We start from the raw sequence: 15,755 nt of genomic DNA, 5'->3' as shown, positions 1-15,755 counted from the left end.
AAAATTATATAGATAATATTATATAAAACAAACATAAAATATAATTTTACCTTAACTTTATCTTTTTTAGTAACAATTTATAAATTATTAATGCCAAAAATGTAATATCGTCTAAATTGGTATGCAAATTATATAAATAGTTTTGACAACTAAAATTTTGTTTACCATATAAAGTATGATTAAGATATTTAGTTATATATTGAATAGTGAAATAATATCTACCAAGGTTTTGGAATATTTTACTTTAGAAGATGGTAATAATTCTTTTTATTTTAAATGCAGCTTTTATTTTGATAATTTAAAAATAAAGATATTAGATTAGAAACCACTCATTTTTAAATTATGTTATATACTGCTCCAGTAAAAGGATTTTGTATTTAAAAAATGATTGGCTTATAAGATTGAAATTTAATTGCAATTATTTTGAATGTATACCATGAATTTTAATTTCTTAGATTAGAAAGGAAAAGAATTTCTTAAAAATAATGTAAAGAGAAGTATTAAAATAAGTGATTATTTTAATACAGAAAATTAATTTTTTATAAAAATTATATACTACATACCCAACAGTATATTAATTGATTTTAGATAGCTTAAATAAAAAAAAATCAATAACATTAGGTCAGATGAAATTTTTGAGAGAGTAATATACTATGAGTAACTAAATAACTTAATTATTTACAAAGAAAATTGATAAAAGGAAAATTTGTAATTAATTTTATTTAAAAAATGAGTTGCTGTAAACAATTTAGTTGAATTTTTTATTTGTGATTAATGATTGACACAATTTTTATTACGAAAATAACTCAAAACTTGTAGTTAGTTACATCATTTAATTATTTCAAATGATAATAATAAGCAAATTTAAATTTCTTTATTTTTACCTGATTATCAGTATATAATTGATATGTTGACTCATAAATATTTTATCTTTAAAAAGAAAGCATAACTATTGAAGATTTTACATATTCCTTAATTTAATAATAGTGTGACAATAAACTAAGTTAATTTTTTTGTTAAAACAAATTATAAAAAATTCAGATTACACCTTTTAATTTTTAAAATTTGATTGACTAATTCTAAATTAGCTTTCTCAATTTCCTTTTATGGACTACTTTTAGAAAGCCAAATTAAAAGTTTTGATTATAAAAATATGTAATCTATGAGCTGTTTTATTACGTAGGAAATAAATAATAATAATTTAACATTTATGATATTACACTTAGGACAGGCTGGCTAATTTTATTCATTTTTAGCAAACACCTGATTTTTTTTCAAATTTATCTTCTTATTTATTTTCAAATCGTTTTTTTTGGATAATTTTAAAATGCTTGAATTAGGTTAGTTTATCCCAATATGGTGTAAAAGAAAGAAGTTAGTTTTAATTAATTTTTATTGGTTTTAACTATTTCAAATTGAAAAAACTCTTTTTTCTATAGAGAGAAAAATCAAAATAGAAAATATTAATTATGCTAACAATGATATCTTTTATCATAAAAAAGTTTTCCGATAAAGTATTAATTTGAAGGAGAGCGATTATTTCATAAATATTAGTTTACAGCTGTTAAAAAACTGATATTTTGATTATGATAAAAACATTGATCCAAAGTGCATTAAAGTATTTATTAAAATTTGATTTTTTAAATGTAAGTCTTGCCAGAAAGAATTTGATAATAATTAGTATATCTTTAGATATTCGAATGAAAACTTTTTTATTTGGATTTTACATTTCAATTTAATGAGGTTCTAACGCAAATTTTTTTTACATTTGCAAATTAAAAAAGGACAGAAAAATTTTACTTTTTAGAATTGTAAGAAAAAATTAAAAAAGAATAAGATTTGCTAGCATTTTAGTAGAATCGGTAATGAATAATAAAACATATAGCCTTTACATAAAGCAAATGAAATACATTAAAATAAATATTTATTTGTTAATATTGTTATATTAAGTTAGGTTGATTGTTATAGTTAGTTCTTTAATTTTTGTTAGTTAAATTTTAACTTTGTTTAGTGTTATTTAAATACATTTTTTATGTGTAAATCTATTATTTTTATTTAGTAATGTAAGAGTTGTTTGGTAATAATTATGTTCTTTTTTATATATTTTTAAAATTGTTTGTAAATTAATTTAAGTGGTATTGGTTAATATTTTTTTTGCATATGTTTTTTTTTATAAAACCTATATTCAGATTAGGTGAGAATCAAATATTTAATACATTTGAGATCAAAACTAATTAGTTGCAAATTTTTTCTTGTAATTTCATTTCAAACTCCCCATTTTTCATTTTTTGAAAAACTGCTTGGAGATTTATTATTATTTGAGCAGCTTGCTCTTTTAATTAGTAAAGTTTTTATATGTTCTAGGAAACTCCTTCACTCAGTTCCTCTGAAAGCTATACGGATACGTTATCATTTATATATTGCTAAGCCTCACTAATAGTCTTTAAATCATCGTCTATTGAGAGATTATTTTGATTAAATAGGTGAGGAATCTCAGCCATATCATACATGCCAAAACGAACTTCCTAGACTTGCTCTAAGAGTTAATCCAATTGTACGGACATTTTTAAAGCTTGATTTCTGTATTGACTCATTTAAATTTATTATTGATTTATTTAGGATTTCAGTGTTTTTTTTTATATAATTTAATTAGTGTTTATTTTTTTTGAATTAATGTTTATAAATTATACTGAGCATCCCTTTTTAGCATATTAATAAACAACTAAAATAATAAAATTATCAAAGAAATTCAAAAAAAAAGAAGAAGATTTGCATGATTTATTAAATTAATATCAAATGTAGTCTAATGCTAAAATGCATGCAAATTTAATACAGTAAAATACTCTTTCTTAATTAAGATTTAAAGGAATTACTTTATTTCTAGCAATAATCGATTGTACTAAACAACAGAATGTAAAATATAATTAATTTTGACAAAAACTAAATGTTAAATATCTTGAATGCTTGAATTAAATATTACTTTTAGAAATTAAATTCCTATCTAATTTAGCAAATACTTACATATGCACATGTTACAACCCTCTACAATATTAAAATTTTCTATAAATGTAAATTTTAAATGATTTCTGTTTTTTTTTCTTAATATAACTGTATCAATACCTTTTTTCGCTCATTAAGAAAGTAATAGCTACATGATACTTTGTAATTTATAGTAGAAATCAAACCATCTACCAATATTTACTTACCCCTTAAATCAAAAATTTGTAAATTGTAAGCTCAGTTAATATTTTTAATAAATTAAAAAGCACTTGACCTACTTTGAAATTTAATTAAATAAGCAATCCTTCCCAAAATTGAAAAAAATTTTAATATACTTAGTATATCAAAATTTATAAAATAAAGACTAAATTTACTGACATTAACGCAATCAGAAAATTGTAAATAACGTTTTAACGAACAAGAAAAGGAAATAAATATTAAAAAAAATTAATTGTAGAATATGTAGCTAGTATTTAATATTCTTACACAAAGTAAGCAAAATGATTTATGTAAAAAATTAATTTAATATAAAAACAAAAAACAAATGATTTTAAAACAACGCCTCTCTCTTTAATGTCTATAGTATTTGATATATTTAGTTATTAATACTGAATTTATAAAACTATTTCTATCTTAGAAACCTTGACTTTTAAATAATTAATTTTAATTATATTCAAAAATGTCTATCTAAATATTTAATATTTTTGAATCTAATCTTTTATATAATTTAGCATGTAAACAATTTAATCTTCATTATAAAAAACAATTAATAAGTGCTATTTATTTGTTAATTTCTCTCTTCAAAAGCCTATTAATATTTGATCTCTACTGATTTACCATATCTTATACAAGATAAAATTAAATAAATCATTTTAAAAAAATGTCAGATTACGAAAATTATTTAAAGTCTCAGAAAGAAAAAATAAAGGAAATAGGAATTGAGGCTTTTTAGAGAGTAGATAAGTCAGCAACATAGATTCAAAAAGTTATCTAATAATCGAAAAATCCAATTTAATAAAATGCAATTGGGCCAGCTAGACCTCCAGTTGGTGCGGAATACAGTGAGTCATCATCATCAGAGGATGAAGATGATGATGTCCTTAAAAACGACCCAATTTTTAAATAAGCTATGATGTAGAAATCTCTGAAGTAATAATAAGTAGGAGGAAATACCAATTAAAGATAATAGATTAGTAATGGCAAGAGTGATAAGGAAGAAGAAATAAAATCTAAAAGCTAGAATAGCGATAGTGATGATGATGATAGTGATAATGAAGAAATAAATTAAAGAGATATGATTTCAAAATCCCAACAAATGCATAAAGATATCACTAATTTGTAGGATTTATTTCCAATTTCACTAGAAGCTACTCTAAAAGGTCACTAAAAAAAAGTAACCACTTTAACTATAGATTAATCTGGATCAAGGCTCGCTTCAGGTGCTAATGATTACTTTTTAAGATTGTGGGATTTTAATGGAATGAATTAAGACATGAATTCATTTAGAGTTTTAGAACCCTTAGAGGGTCATCCAATTAAGGCATTAAGCTTTAATTCAAATTCATAGAACTTATTAGTAGTAGGAGGAGGTCCTTAGATTTGCTTAGTAAGTAGAGATGGTCGCAAAGGAAATGTTTCAATAAAAGGAGATATGTACATAACTGACATGGCTAAGACTAAGGTAAATTAATATCGAGGGAATACTCCCAGGAAATTATCATAATAGATTAATTTAAAGGAAGAGTTCAGTGAAAATCATTTATAAAAATACACTTTTAAAAAGAATGAATGATTAAATTCTAAGAAAATCTATATCAAAACTAGATATATTTACATTAATTTACTCAAGAAAAAATGTTGTATTTAAACAAGACTTACTTATTCAAAATAATTTACTAAGCAAAATAGATTTTTTTTTAATATTAAAAATTCTTTAGAACATAAATTAGATAGGCTTCTTTATTTACATAATGTAAACAATACTATATTATGAATTTGTTAGAACATTTTCTACAAATTCAATGTTTAAAATACTTTAGTTATACTAACTTAGAATACTTTATGAGATTTACACTAACTCTGAAAACCCAAAATAGATTAAAAAAATCTTTTTTTTTCCAAATTCATTCTATTAAAAATAAGACTATAAATAATCTTTAAGAAAACTCGAAAATATAATAATTTAATAGAACTAAATACTGTAAAAGTGAATTATAATTATTATTAATAAATTATAGGGACATGTATCTAGTGTAAACTCTGGTGTATTTCATCCATTAGAATTTAATATTTTTGCTACTGGATCTCTTGATGCAACCGTAAGAATATGGGATTCAGAAAAAAAACTGCATGGTATAGAACAGTAGATGACTCATGTAAATATCATAAAATGTACTGACTAAAAAGGAACAAAAACTGAGGTTGATAAGATTTAGTATAGCAAAGATGGAAAAATTATTATGATAGGTACTTAAGATGGGTCTCTGTAAGGTTACTCTACCTAGATTTGCCATAGACCAGCGTTTTGTATGAGAGGTAAATAAAATCTCATATTTCTTTCTAATATCTAAACTAATTTAAACTAATCTATTGATTATAATTTTTATAAAATTTAATAATCATACTATAAAATTCAATTGTAGAATATTTTCATTTTTAAGTTGCCCAAACTATTTTAGCTCTCTTCCTGATATTTTTATTTAATTCTTTTATTTTTAATAAAGGCGCTCATGCAGCAAAAAATGAATATGGTGGTATCCACTTTTTTAAAGACAACTTTAAACTTGTAACCAGAAATTGTGATGGAACTTTAAAGCTATGGGATTTAAGAAATTTCAAAAAACCTATCAACTATGTAGATAATTTACCAAGTTATAGTCCTGGACCAAGTGTCTGCTTATCACCTGATGAGAAATACATCCTAACAGGGAGCTCTACTTCAAATCACATTAAAGAGAGAGACTCATTTTTATATTTATATGATTCAACAACACTTGACGAAGTAGCTAAAATAAAAGTGGGAGAGGATTCTATCACTGATATGATATGGCATCCTTAATTAAATTAAATAATTTTTGGAGTTGGTGAAAACATACAAATTTACTTTGATTAATAAAAAAGTAAGAAAGGAGCTCTTAATTGCATCAGTAAAAAGTCTAGATAAGTTTCGATAGAAGATTTACATAATAATAAACCAGTAATAAGTCCTCATGCTCTACCCCTATTTAAAGAATCATATTCTTATAATCCTTAAAAATAATTAAAAAAAATACGCACAAACCCTATTGTTTCTCACAAACCAGAGTAACCCTAATTAGGTAAATATTTTCAAATCATTTTGCAATTTTCACCCTATATTAATTAAATGGTGTCAATATTTAAATTAATTAAGAATACATGAGCTACAATTTTATTAATGATATAATTGCAGTTATTTACAATTCAAGCGCTCTTCGTCTATTATTATTTTATATTTCAAATTTATTAAATCAAAATTCATTAACCTTTTTTAACTTAATTCAGGTCATAGTAAGGGTGGTTAAATTAATAATTAATCAACTATTACTTAGTTCCTTATGAATACTTTAAATAGCGCTCCAAGCAATAGAGAAGATGCATAATAGGCCTTGCTAAAGATGCAAGAATAAGCTGATAAAAATCCTATGTTTATAACAAATGCCTATAAAGAAACGTAACCAGAAGCTGTGCTTGATGTTGAAGATAGAGTCAAAGAACTCGAAGAATAAAAATTCTTGCAAAAGATTAAAGAAATATGCCCTTCTTGCGGTCTTAAAATTTGCACATGCAAAAATAGATACAAATTTGAATACAAGTGATAAATGTCAAAAATTTTAATCCTAAAAAATCAATCATTCATTTTAACAATTTTAATTAGAGAGTAAACTAAAAAATTAATGTTTGTTTGTTTATTTGTTAGCTTATCTGGAACAATTTAAGATCTAATTATCTATTAATCTTTTTTTTTTTTCATTAACTTAACAATCTTGTTAAATAAACATATTCTTTTTAATGCCAAAAATTATGAAGTTTTTTTGAAAATACATCCATTAATACTAGAAAATGAAGAATCTCACTTAGTTAATGAAAACTGCTATTATATTTTTTAAATCTGTCATAATAAATCAGATAGATCAGAATCCCATCCGCCTTACTGATCAATAAGCATATTTTATAAAATTAAAGGAGACCAGTGTAAATCTTGTGTTTTGATAAATTTTGTTTATTGTTAAATTTGAGAATTAATCAGTAAAAATAAGAGTAACAAACACAATTCTTGATTTAAAATTAATTTTCTTTATCAGAAAATGATTCTTATTTTCTAAAATAGCATTGATTCGATAAAAGTATTGAAATTTTTTTTACTTGATTGATACTTTAGCATAGTATTTTGAGCTCAATTTATTTACTCAAAGGTATATAAAAATTTGGAAAATATTGGCTAATTAAAAAAAATAATAAATCTTTTTTTGAAAATTTAATCCAGTAAATTAATTATTAAAAAATGTTTGATTATATTTGTGATTGTTCTTTCGCTTGTTTCATTTTAATTATACAAATTTTACCAAATTGTTAAGCTGAAAAATACATTTTTTGACATTTTAATTAAAATACTAATTTTTACATGTTTATAAAAAGATTACCCAATTTTATTATCTAATTTAAAAAGAAATATTACTTTTAATTCATGATAATTTTATCTTTTTATATAAATATTTTTTACTTGAAAATATTTAAGAGTTTTCAAGAAGTAAGTATATGATTTAATCAATCAATCAGTCATATATTTTTATGTAAATATTTATAATTAATTGCTTCTATTTTTAAATTAATTAGTTCTATATTTATATAAATATATATATATATATATATATATAATTTATACAAACATACATCAAATAGAAAATTATAATTACATTTATTTGTATAGTAAACATGAATAATTTATATTTTACCTTAAATTTTTTATAATTTATAAAAATACTTAGAACATGAATTTGAAATATGTAAACAAACCTTTCAATATCTCAAAGTAATTTGATAATTGAACCGTATGTTACAAAAACAAAAAGAAAGACTCCAGAAATTGCCATTGAAATGTGATATACTTTTGTATAGAATGATTTATTATTGCCTTAACAGTTTTACTAATTAAAAAAATATTCATAATATAGTACAGAAGGGATGACAAATTATATTGCTAAGCCAGAAATTCCACCTATAAAACTAAGAAAATAAGAAAACTATGGTATAAATAAAGCAATTAAGGTCATAATTATTAAAAGAACTATTCTGTATATATAGTGAGAGGATATTTATTTAAATTTAGTGTTCTAACTTGATTCTTATTCTAACTCCTCTAACTATTACTATGAAATATTTTTTTCCATACAGAGACATACGTATTTTAAAATAATTTCATAACAAGGAAAAAGGCACAAAGGTATACATAAAAGTTTTCCTAATGCATAGCCTACTTTGCAGAATAATGATACCCATCCATCATATGGTATGTTCATCAAAACAATTTAATTAAGCTTTGGTCCATAAGCTAATACTCCAACTACCCCAAAAACTATGTAAGTAATAGCACATATTAACATTGTATAAGATAGGATTTTGTTAAAATCATTTCTTTTTTTCATTGAATTTTTAATATGAAATACAAGTCCCACTCCTTCAAAAGCATAAGTAGCGACACCTATTAAATTACCAGATTCTCCAAAAGAATACCATTTATCATAATATATAGTTGAGGCTGGATTTTTAAGAATAAAAAAAGCATCATAAAACATCAAAATAGCACAAAAGAAAAAACTGAGTAAGCAGTATAACCCTAAATTAGAAAAATAATGAATATTATCAATAAATTAAAATGGAATGAGTATCAGAAGAGTAATAAGCACGCTTAAAAATTAATGAATTTCAAACCCACTATAACTTGCAACCTCATTTAAAAACTAACTGAAAAATATTATATAGCTTATGCAAGCACCAACTTAGTACAGAACCAGACAAAATTCTCCAAATAGCATACTTTTTTATCCAAGAATATCAAAAATTAATTCTTAGTAGTTAATATTTTCTGCCTTTTAAACTTATAATAAGTCATTATTAGATTTTATTTTGATTCTCTCTAATCTATGGTCAACTATTTCTAATAAACATGATATTTATTTGAATGAGAAGTAACCAAGACCAATTATTATAATTGTTCCAAGAACGTATCCACTTTAGTACATAGCAAATGGAATAGCAAGCACTCCTGTTCCTATCATACTACTCATGAAATTTAAAAATGCTTCCCAATTATTTGATTTTTTATGTGAATCAAACTGTTCTACCTATTAAATTTCAAGTTAAGATGAATATTGATTTAAAGTTATTTTTGTTTGATCAATTTTCATCTTCCAATCAGCTGAATCTTACTATTAGTTTTTCATAAATTTATGTTGACTTTATTCCATATTTTATATGATTCAATTTATTTTTATTTATTTGTTTGTTTATTTTCAGTTGATTGCGGATTTCTAAATTTAATTAAAATTATCCTAAAAAAACACTTAAAACTTGGAATTTTTTTGAATATTTTCCTTTATATTTTATAAAAAAAAATAGCAAAAACCAACAAAAAAAATATTTAATATCAAATTTTATCAATAGACAAATGAATGTTTAAAAAAACGATTTATCGAATTTTGAAATAAAATATGGAATTCTATATTTCTACTTAATGCAATACTTTTTTTAGTTATTTTTAAGTATTATTTATTAATGATTAAACACAAAATTCCCCTTATTTAAACTGAGAATTATATTTAATAAATTTATAAGAATAAAATGACAATTTTATTGTTTCCTCTTATAGTTTTAAAATATAAGTTGATCATACTTAGAATACTAACTAATAAACAAATTTATGTAACATGTTTTAAATAACTAATTTATTTATTATATCACTCAGCTTCATTTTTTTCAGATTCTTAACCTGACTTTTAAACATGCTTTTTGTAAGCACTGAGATCGCTAGCATTATAAGTTAATCCATTATCGAGAACAACACTAGTATTATTAATGTCATATCTCCATACTCCTCTTTTATTACCGTTTCTAATTCTAACAGGAGTATTGCTTTGTTGAATTCCTTTCCAATATAATATGCCATAAGCGTTACCGTGTCTTGTGCCCTTTAATGATTTAATTAAAAATTTTATACAATCAAAGGAAAGAGAGAGAAATAAATTTTTTATGATTTATAAAATAAATTTTTTCATATTTTGCTTCTATTTTAAAAAACTTTCTAAAATTATTAATAAATCTATTTATATGAATTAGCATTCAATTTTATATCCTTTATTAGGAATTCTAAGAATTTATTTATTTATTTTCATAGTAATAGAAATATATTTCATTTAAGCTTAAGTGATACTTCCTATCATTTAAAAAAAATAATTTACCTTTAAATCAATATCTTATAAAACATAGAAACTATTTGAGGGCCATGTTTTTCTCCAGAATTTGAAGCCAATACCTATTTAAAAAATTGTTTTAAATTAACCAATTAATTTAACTTTATTTTATTTAATCGTAATTAAGCTTCTTTTAAAAAGAGACATTTATTTTTATATAAAATGGATGATATATGATTTATTAATTTGATTATTTAATTTATACCTGTTCCAGGATATTAAGAGGCTAACTCATAAATATTTTTATAAGGAATTTTTTTATGCTTTATGATATCAGTTAATCCAAAAGTTTTAACTGTGTTACTAATTAAAGAGGCAGCTGCTTTTTCAATCTTTTATGCCATTTCTAAACCTAATAAATAATTAATTATTCTTCTCCTTATTTGTTTGATACTACTAAGTTTTTCGTTGATTAAAATTTATATCTTTAAAAGCACTTTAAATCAAATTATTTGGGGTAAATTAATTGTTAGTAAGATTTTTCTTTAAATTTCTAATATTTTCTAAAACATAACTAAATTTATAATAGATATACTTTTTAATTACTTTTTAAATTGATTTTTTTTGTTAAAGCCATTATTTTTTTAAATTAAAATATTTATTTTGTTTTTTAAAAGTAAATTATAATTTAAAAAATTACGTCTTATTAAAGTTGATTTTTCTTTATTATAATACTCAAATGAGATTTTATATAGACTCTTAAAAAGTTTACTTTTAAAAATTCAATTTATAAAGAGTTTTAAAGTTGCAGTAAATTTAAGTTTATTATTTTTAATAGGTTAAATTGCTTTTATAATATTATCGATTTTTAATATTTTTGTAGTTTAACAAGAATATTTATAAACTGTTTACATTTATTTTTATTTTTCAAAATTTAGAATAAACTAATTATTTTGAATAAAAATCCAAAAATAGGGTGAAAAATTTGGATGAACAGTAAAACATATTCAAAAAAATAAAAATAATAAATTCATATTAACAAAATGTTACAAAAAATATATTTTATATTTTAAGTGATTAAAAATAGTTTACTAAAAAACCTTTTTATTGTAAGTATTTAATTATAAATTTTTTATATTATAGAATTGGATAACTTTAATACAATTAAATCATACAATAAATAATTTACTAATTAAGTTTAATATTTTTTTATTTAAGGATTCTAAATTAATTATTCAATCTTATCTGAGTTAAGTTTATTAGCTAAGAGTTTTTTCGATGAAGTTGTCAAGGATGATATTCATGCTCTCAGGTTAGTCATAAGGAACCAAATGACCAGCATCTAAAATAGTGGCAAAATGTAAGTTTAAGTAGCTTTTATATGTAGCGACTGTTTGATTGTTATTTGTGATATTTACCATAGGTAATTTAGAAAATACTTATTAACCTTCCCAAGAGAAACCATTGATGAAAGTGGTTACACCAGGTGTGTTAATTAAGATATCGTTATCACCATTGTAAATAATTACTGGTAAGTTATTAGCAAGTATATATTAGAGAGCAGGGATACCATTAGGAGTAAAACAGTCTAAAGATAAAGAATTAGAAATTTTAAAACTAGTACTATCATATTTAAAACTTGTATCAAAGCCAAATTGTTTAATATAATTTTCGCAGTGATCTCCTACAAAATCATCAGGGTAAGGACCAATTTTATAATTATAGACGTTTTATAATTTGTTGATAGAGTTTTACATGAAAAAGCTGATAGCTTCGTCGTATGTGTTAGAAGCTTTTTAATAGTCATTAGCCTTGAAATAGGTATGCATCTTATTTAAAATAGATTAAAGACGTATTTTAGTTTTATCAGAAATAAGACCATTTTGTACTCCGTAATCTCCTAGTTAATAAAGTTAATGTTAGGGGTCAATTAAAGGATCACCGATAGAGACACCTTTAAGGGGGATTACTAATTAACCAGAAGCAGCAGCAATTTAATTTTATCTTATAATTTCAGCAGCAATATTAGGAATATATTTTCCTCCATAGCTTTCACCTGTAATGAATAAGGGAGATTAGTGAAGTATGGGATTGTTATAACAACCAGAACCTGTGTAGAAAGATAAAAGAGCTCTATAGAACTATTAACCAACAATAGTTTCGTTGTGAGGTAGATTAGAATCTTTTTCAGAACGAGAAAAACCAACAGCAATAGGTTAATCAATATATAAGACATTGTACTTATTAGTCCAAGCGTCTGGGTTAGTTCTGATAACTTAAGTACCATTCTCACTCAAGACTCTATAAGGACCATTTTCAAAATAAGCACCCTCCATACTGCTTGATCCAGGACCACCTAATATTTTATAAATTAAATTTAAGTAAGAAAAAGAAACACATATATATATGAAGTATTACCATTAAGCCATATAAGTGTAGGAGCTTATGCAATTTCTTCAATAGTAGTTGCATTTATCTTAGAGTAAAATACAAATCCTAAGCCAGTGATGGGATCATCGAATCCAGGATTCAAGTAACCTGTTAAGAAAGTATTGTTTGGAGCATATTAGTCAACTGCTTTATTGCAAGTAGCATTTCTAGAATAAACAGAACTTGCGAATAGTAAAAATACTATAGCAAAAGTAATTTATGATTTCATTTAATTGTAATAAAATAAGTTTGTTTTTTATTTCTTTTTTATTATTTTTCTTTTAGTTTATTTTTGGGGATATAAGCTTAAGTAATTAAAGATAGTTCTCTGTAAATTCATTATAAAACTCTCGGTATCAAACCAATCAAAATTTATCACAGAAAAAAATCTTTTACAAATTATTTATGAAATTTATAAAAGAATTTTTGGTGCAAGAGTGATTTTAAAATCTTTCACATTTCTTGATTTTCTTGTAAAAAAGAAATATTCACACACTAATTTCTGTTTGCACTTCAAATAAGAAAAAATAGAGAACTTCTAAAGAAATTTAATTTTCAAAGAATATTTCTAGACTTTTTTATAAATAATGAATAAAAGATAAGTTGCTTACCATATAAAAACTAACAAAAGTACCAATAAAATAAATCAAGATGTAATTAATAAAATACAAATCTTTATTTTTGGTAGAGAGTTTGATTCAAATATTTATTATTTTAATCAATAATATTATGATTAAATTATCCTAAATTTTTTATACTATTAAATTAATAATTTTATTTATTGTATAAATACATAATTTATTAAATAACATTTAGGAGTTAATATTATAATTTTAATTTTATAATTAAGAAATTATTTTTTTTAATAAATCTTTTAAAAATTAAAATTTTTTTTATTATCTAAAACTTTTATTCTCATAAAATTTTATTAAAAAGTTAAATATAAATAATTATCTCATACTTAAAATAATTAAATAAAAACTACTATTGAATTTTATATTACCATTTTTACCTAACACTGAATAAGACACTAAAAAATGGTATATTTTATATATATAAATAAATTTTGTGAATATTTGATTTTGATTTGTTCATTTTATCAATTATTTCTCTCAAAATATTCGAGATGCAATACTAAAACCACTCACAAACAGGCTTAATATAATATTTTATTAAAAAACAAGATTAAGTAATACTTAATTATAGATAGAAAAAATACAATTCAATTATTTATTTTAAAAGAAATTAAAAAAAATGATATGAAATTTTCTTTAGTTATTTTTTTTTTTAAATGTTTAAACAATATTTATTATTTTAATTTATTGCACAAAAAGTTTAAATTCAAATGTTTAATATTTTTTTTATAAAATTGATTTAATTTTTTGAATATCAATTAATTAATTTATTTGTTTGTTTTTAGTTTATTAACCATTTAATCATTATTTTATTTTTTTTCAAAAACTCTCCAATCAATCAGTTTTTTACTTTTTAATTTTCATTTTTAAATTTGAGATGGATTTGTTAATGATTCGTTTTTATTCCAAATCAAAATTTGTTTGTCAGCTCCTGCAGTTATTAAATAATCTTTAATAATATTAATAGCATAGACTGCATATCTATGCCCAAAGTATCTAACTTATTTTTCAAAGACAATTAAATCCCATTTAATAATGCATCCATCGTAACCTGTAGAATAAAGCTCTATTGGGGTAAAAATTAATATTTTATAAAATAAAAAAACATATTAAATTACCGTTTTCTAAAAGTTTCAGATTGATCACAGTTTACCTATGAGCGTAAAATTCTTTGATAACTTAAAATTAATTTTTTTCATATCTATAAATGTAAATTAAGCCTTCAGTTGTTCCAACTATCAGAGTTTTAGGATCTATTTAAGTCATGCAAGAGCAAATATATTATAGTTTTATTTAGATTCTACTTTACTTTAATTATATTTGCTACTCCTCGCTGAAGCTACATTCCTTCTCTATTAAGTATATATTAATCTCTTTATCTCTTGTTGCTACAAATAGTTAGTAATTCGAATAATAAATGCTTGAAATAGAGTTTTCTTCTTAAATTTGTAGATTGCAAGTAGAAGTAAAAATGTTATATAAGAACACTTTACCTGAGCTTGTTCCAAAAGCTATTAGGTTTAAATCAGAAATATTAATAGCACAATATATTTCCTTTTCACAAACTTAAATTCTCTTAAGACAAATACCTTTATTTAAACTCCATATGCAAACAACACCTCGAGGGTGAACTGAAAGAATTAATTTAGTATTTCCAATTCTAAGAGCATTTATAACAAAATCATTATTTATCCTTAAATTTTTTATAGTTTTTGAAATATTATTAATATTCCAGAGTTTAATGCTTCCATCGTGAGAGCAAGTCAAGAAGTAGCCCTGTTCCATTTTAACTACTGACCTAATCACATCCTTATGCTCATGAATAGAATAGATTGGTGCACATTACGAAGGAGTATTTGACATGAATAATAATTAATTAAATACAAATAATTAATTTTTTATGAATTCAGCAAATAAAAACCACTGATATATCTTTTTTTCTGAATATTATATCATCAGCAAGCAGTAGATTTTTTAATAATTAGGTTAATTATGACGGTATTTAGTAAATCACTAAATTTTTAAATAAATATTTTCTTTCGCTTAATAGCTTAATAGGAAGATGACTTAATTTTCTTAATTCTATCAAATAAAAAATTATTTTTAAGCTTTGGTATATTAAATATTTTATTAAGTAAAAATAGTTAAATTTAAGATAAAATATTAACTTTTATATTATTCAAAATGGCATCAATAGTAATAAATATAATAAGCTAAAAATCAATAAATTAATACAGTGTTTACAATATATTTCATTTAAGTA

General features: G+C 22.5%; 6 protein-coding genes across 6 annotated transcripts; 1 reads left to right on the top strand and 5 right to left on the bottom strand. All coding sequences in view use genetic code 6, as the record gives it.

The window, feature by feature from the left end:
• Nucleotides 1-1,843: 1,843 nt before the first annotated feature.
• TTHERM_00492540 (hypothetical protein) lies at nt 1,844-2,681 on the bottom strand. The gene has a single exon (XM_001023146.2). The coding sequence runs from the start codon at nt 2,592-2,594 to the stop codon at nt 2,202-2,204; it is 393 nt and encodes a 130-aa protein (XP_001023146.2). The 5' UTR covers nt 2,595-2,681; the 3' UTR covers nt 1,844-2,201.
• A 1,199-nt stretch (nt 2,682-3,880) lies between these two features.
• On the top strand, nt 3,881-6,836 carry TTHERM_00492530 (WD domain, G-beta repeat protein; the record flags this gene model as incomplete). The annotated part of the gene is made up of 4 exons (XM_001023145.3): nt 3,881-4,681; nt 5,238-5,535; nt 5,724-6,317; nt 6,523-6,836. The coding sequence occupies 4 exons, from the start codon at nt 3,881-3,883 to the stop codon at nt 6,834-6,836; spliced, it is 2,007 nt and encodes a 668-aa protein (XP_001023145.1).
• Nucleotides 6,837-7,132: 296 nt separating this feature from the next.
• On the bottom strand, nt 7,133-9,485 carry TTHERM_00492520 (transmembrane amino acid transporter protein; the record flags this gene model as incomplete). The annotated part of the gene is made up of 3 exons (XM_001023144.2): nt 7,133-7,218; nt 8,468-8,854; nt 9,056-9,485. The coding sequence occupies 3 exons, from the start codon at nt 9,483-9,485 to the stop codon at nt 7,133-7,135; spliced, it is 903 nt and encodes a 300-aa protein (XP_001023144.2).
• Nucleotides 9,486-9,974: 489 nt separating this feature from the next.
• TTHERM_00492510 (hypothetical protein) lies at nt 9,975-10,831 on the bottom strand (the record flags this gene model as incomplete). Its single annotated transcript, XM_001023143.1, has 3 exons — nt 9,975-10,205; nt 10,476-10,549; nt 10,693-10,831. 3 exons carry the CDS (start codon nt 10,829-10,831, stop codon nt 9,975-9,977), a joined length of 444 nt encoding a protein of 147 aa, XP_001023143.1.
• An 831-nt stretch (nt 10,832-11,662) lies between these two features.
• TTHERM_00492500 (serine carboxypeptidase family protein) lies at nt 11,663-13,152 on the bottom strand (the record flags this gene model as incomplete). Its single annotated transcript, XM_001023142.2, has 2 exons — nt 12,846-13,152; nt 11,663-12,783 (listed from the first exon to the last, which is right to left on the bottom strand). Exons 1-2 carry the CDS (start codon nt 13,084-13,086, stop codon nt 11,663-11,665), a joined length of 1,362 nt encoding a protein of 453 aa, XP_001023142.1. The 5' UTR covers nt 13,087-13,152.
• Nucleotides 13,153-14,352: 1,200 nt separating this feature from the next.
• Nucleotides 14,353-15,355, bottom strand: TTHERM_00492490 (WD domain, G-beta repeat protein; the record flags this gene model as incomplete). Its single annotated transcript, XM_001023141.2, has 2 exons — nt 14,353-14,558; nt 14,611-15,355. 2 exons carry the CDS (start codon nt 15,353-15,355, stop codon nt 14,353-14,355), a joined length of 951 nt encoding a protein of 316 aa, XP_001023141.2.
• Nucleotides 15,356-15,755: the final 400 nt, after the last annotated feature.

The sequence above is a fragment of the Tetrahymena thermophila genome (genome assembly GCF_000189635.1).
Source record: "Tetrahymena thermophila SB210 genomic scaffold scf_8254446, whole genome shotgun sequence".
Classification (NCBI taxonomy): domain Eukaryota; phylum Ciliophora; class Oligohymenophorea; order Hymenostomatida; family Tetrahymenidae; genus Tetrahymena; species Tetrahymena thermophila.
This window is presented reverse-complemented; position numbering and strand designations above follow the sequence as displayed.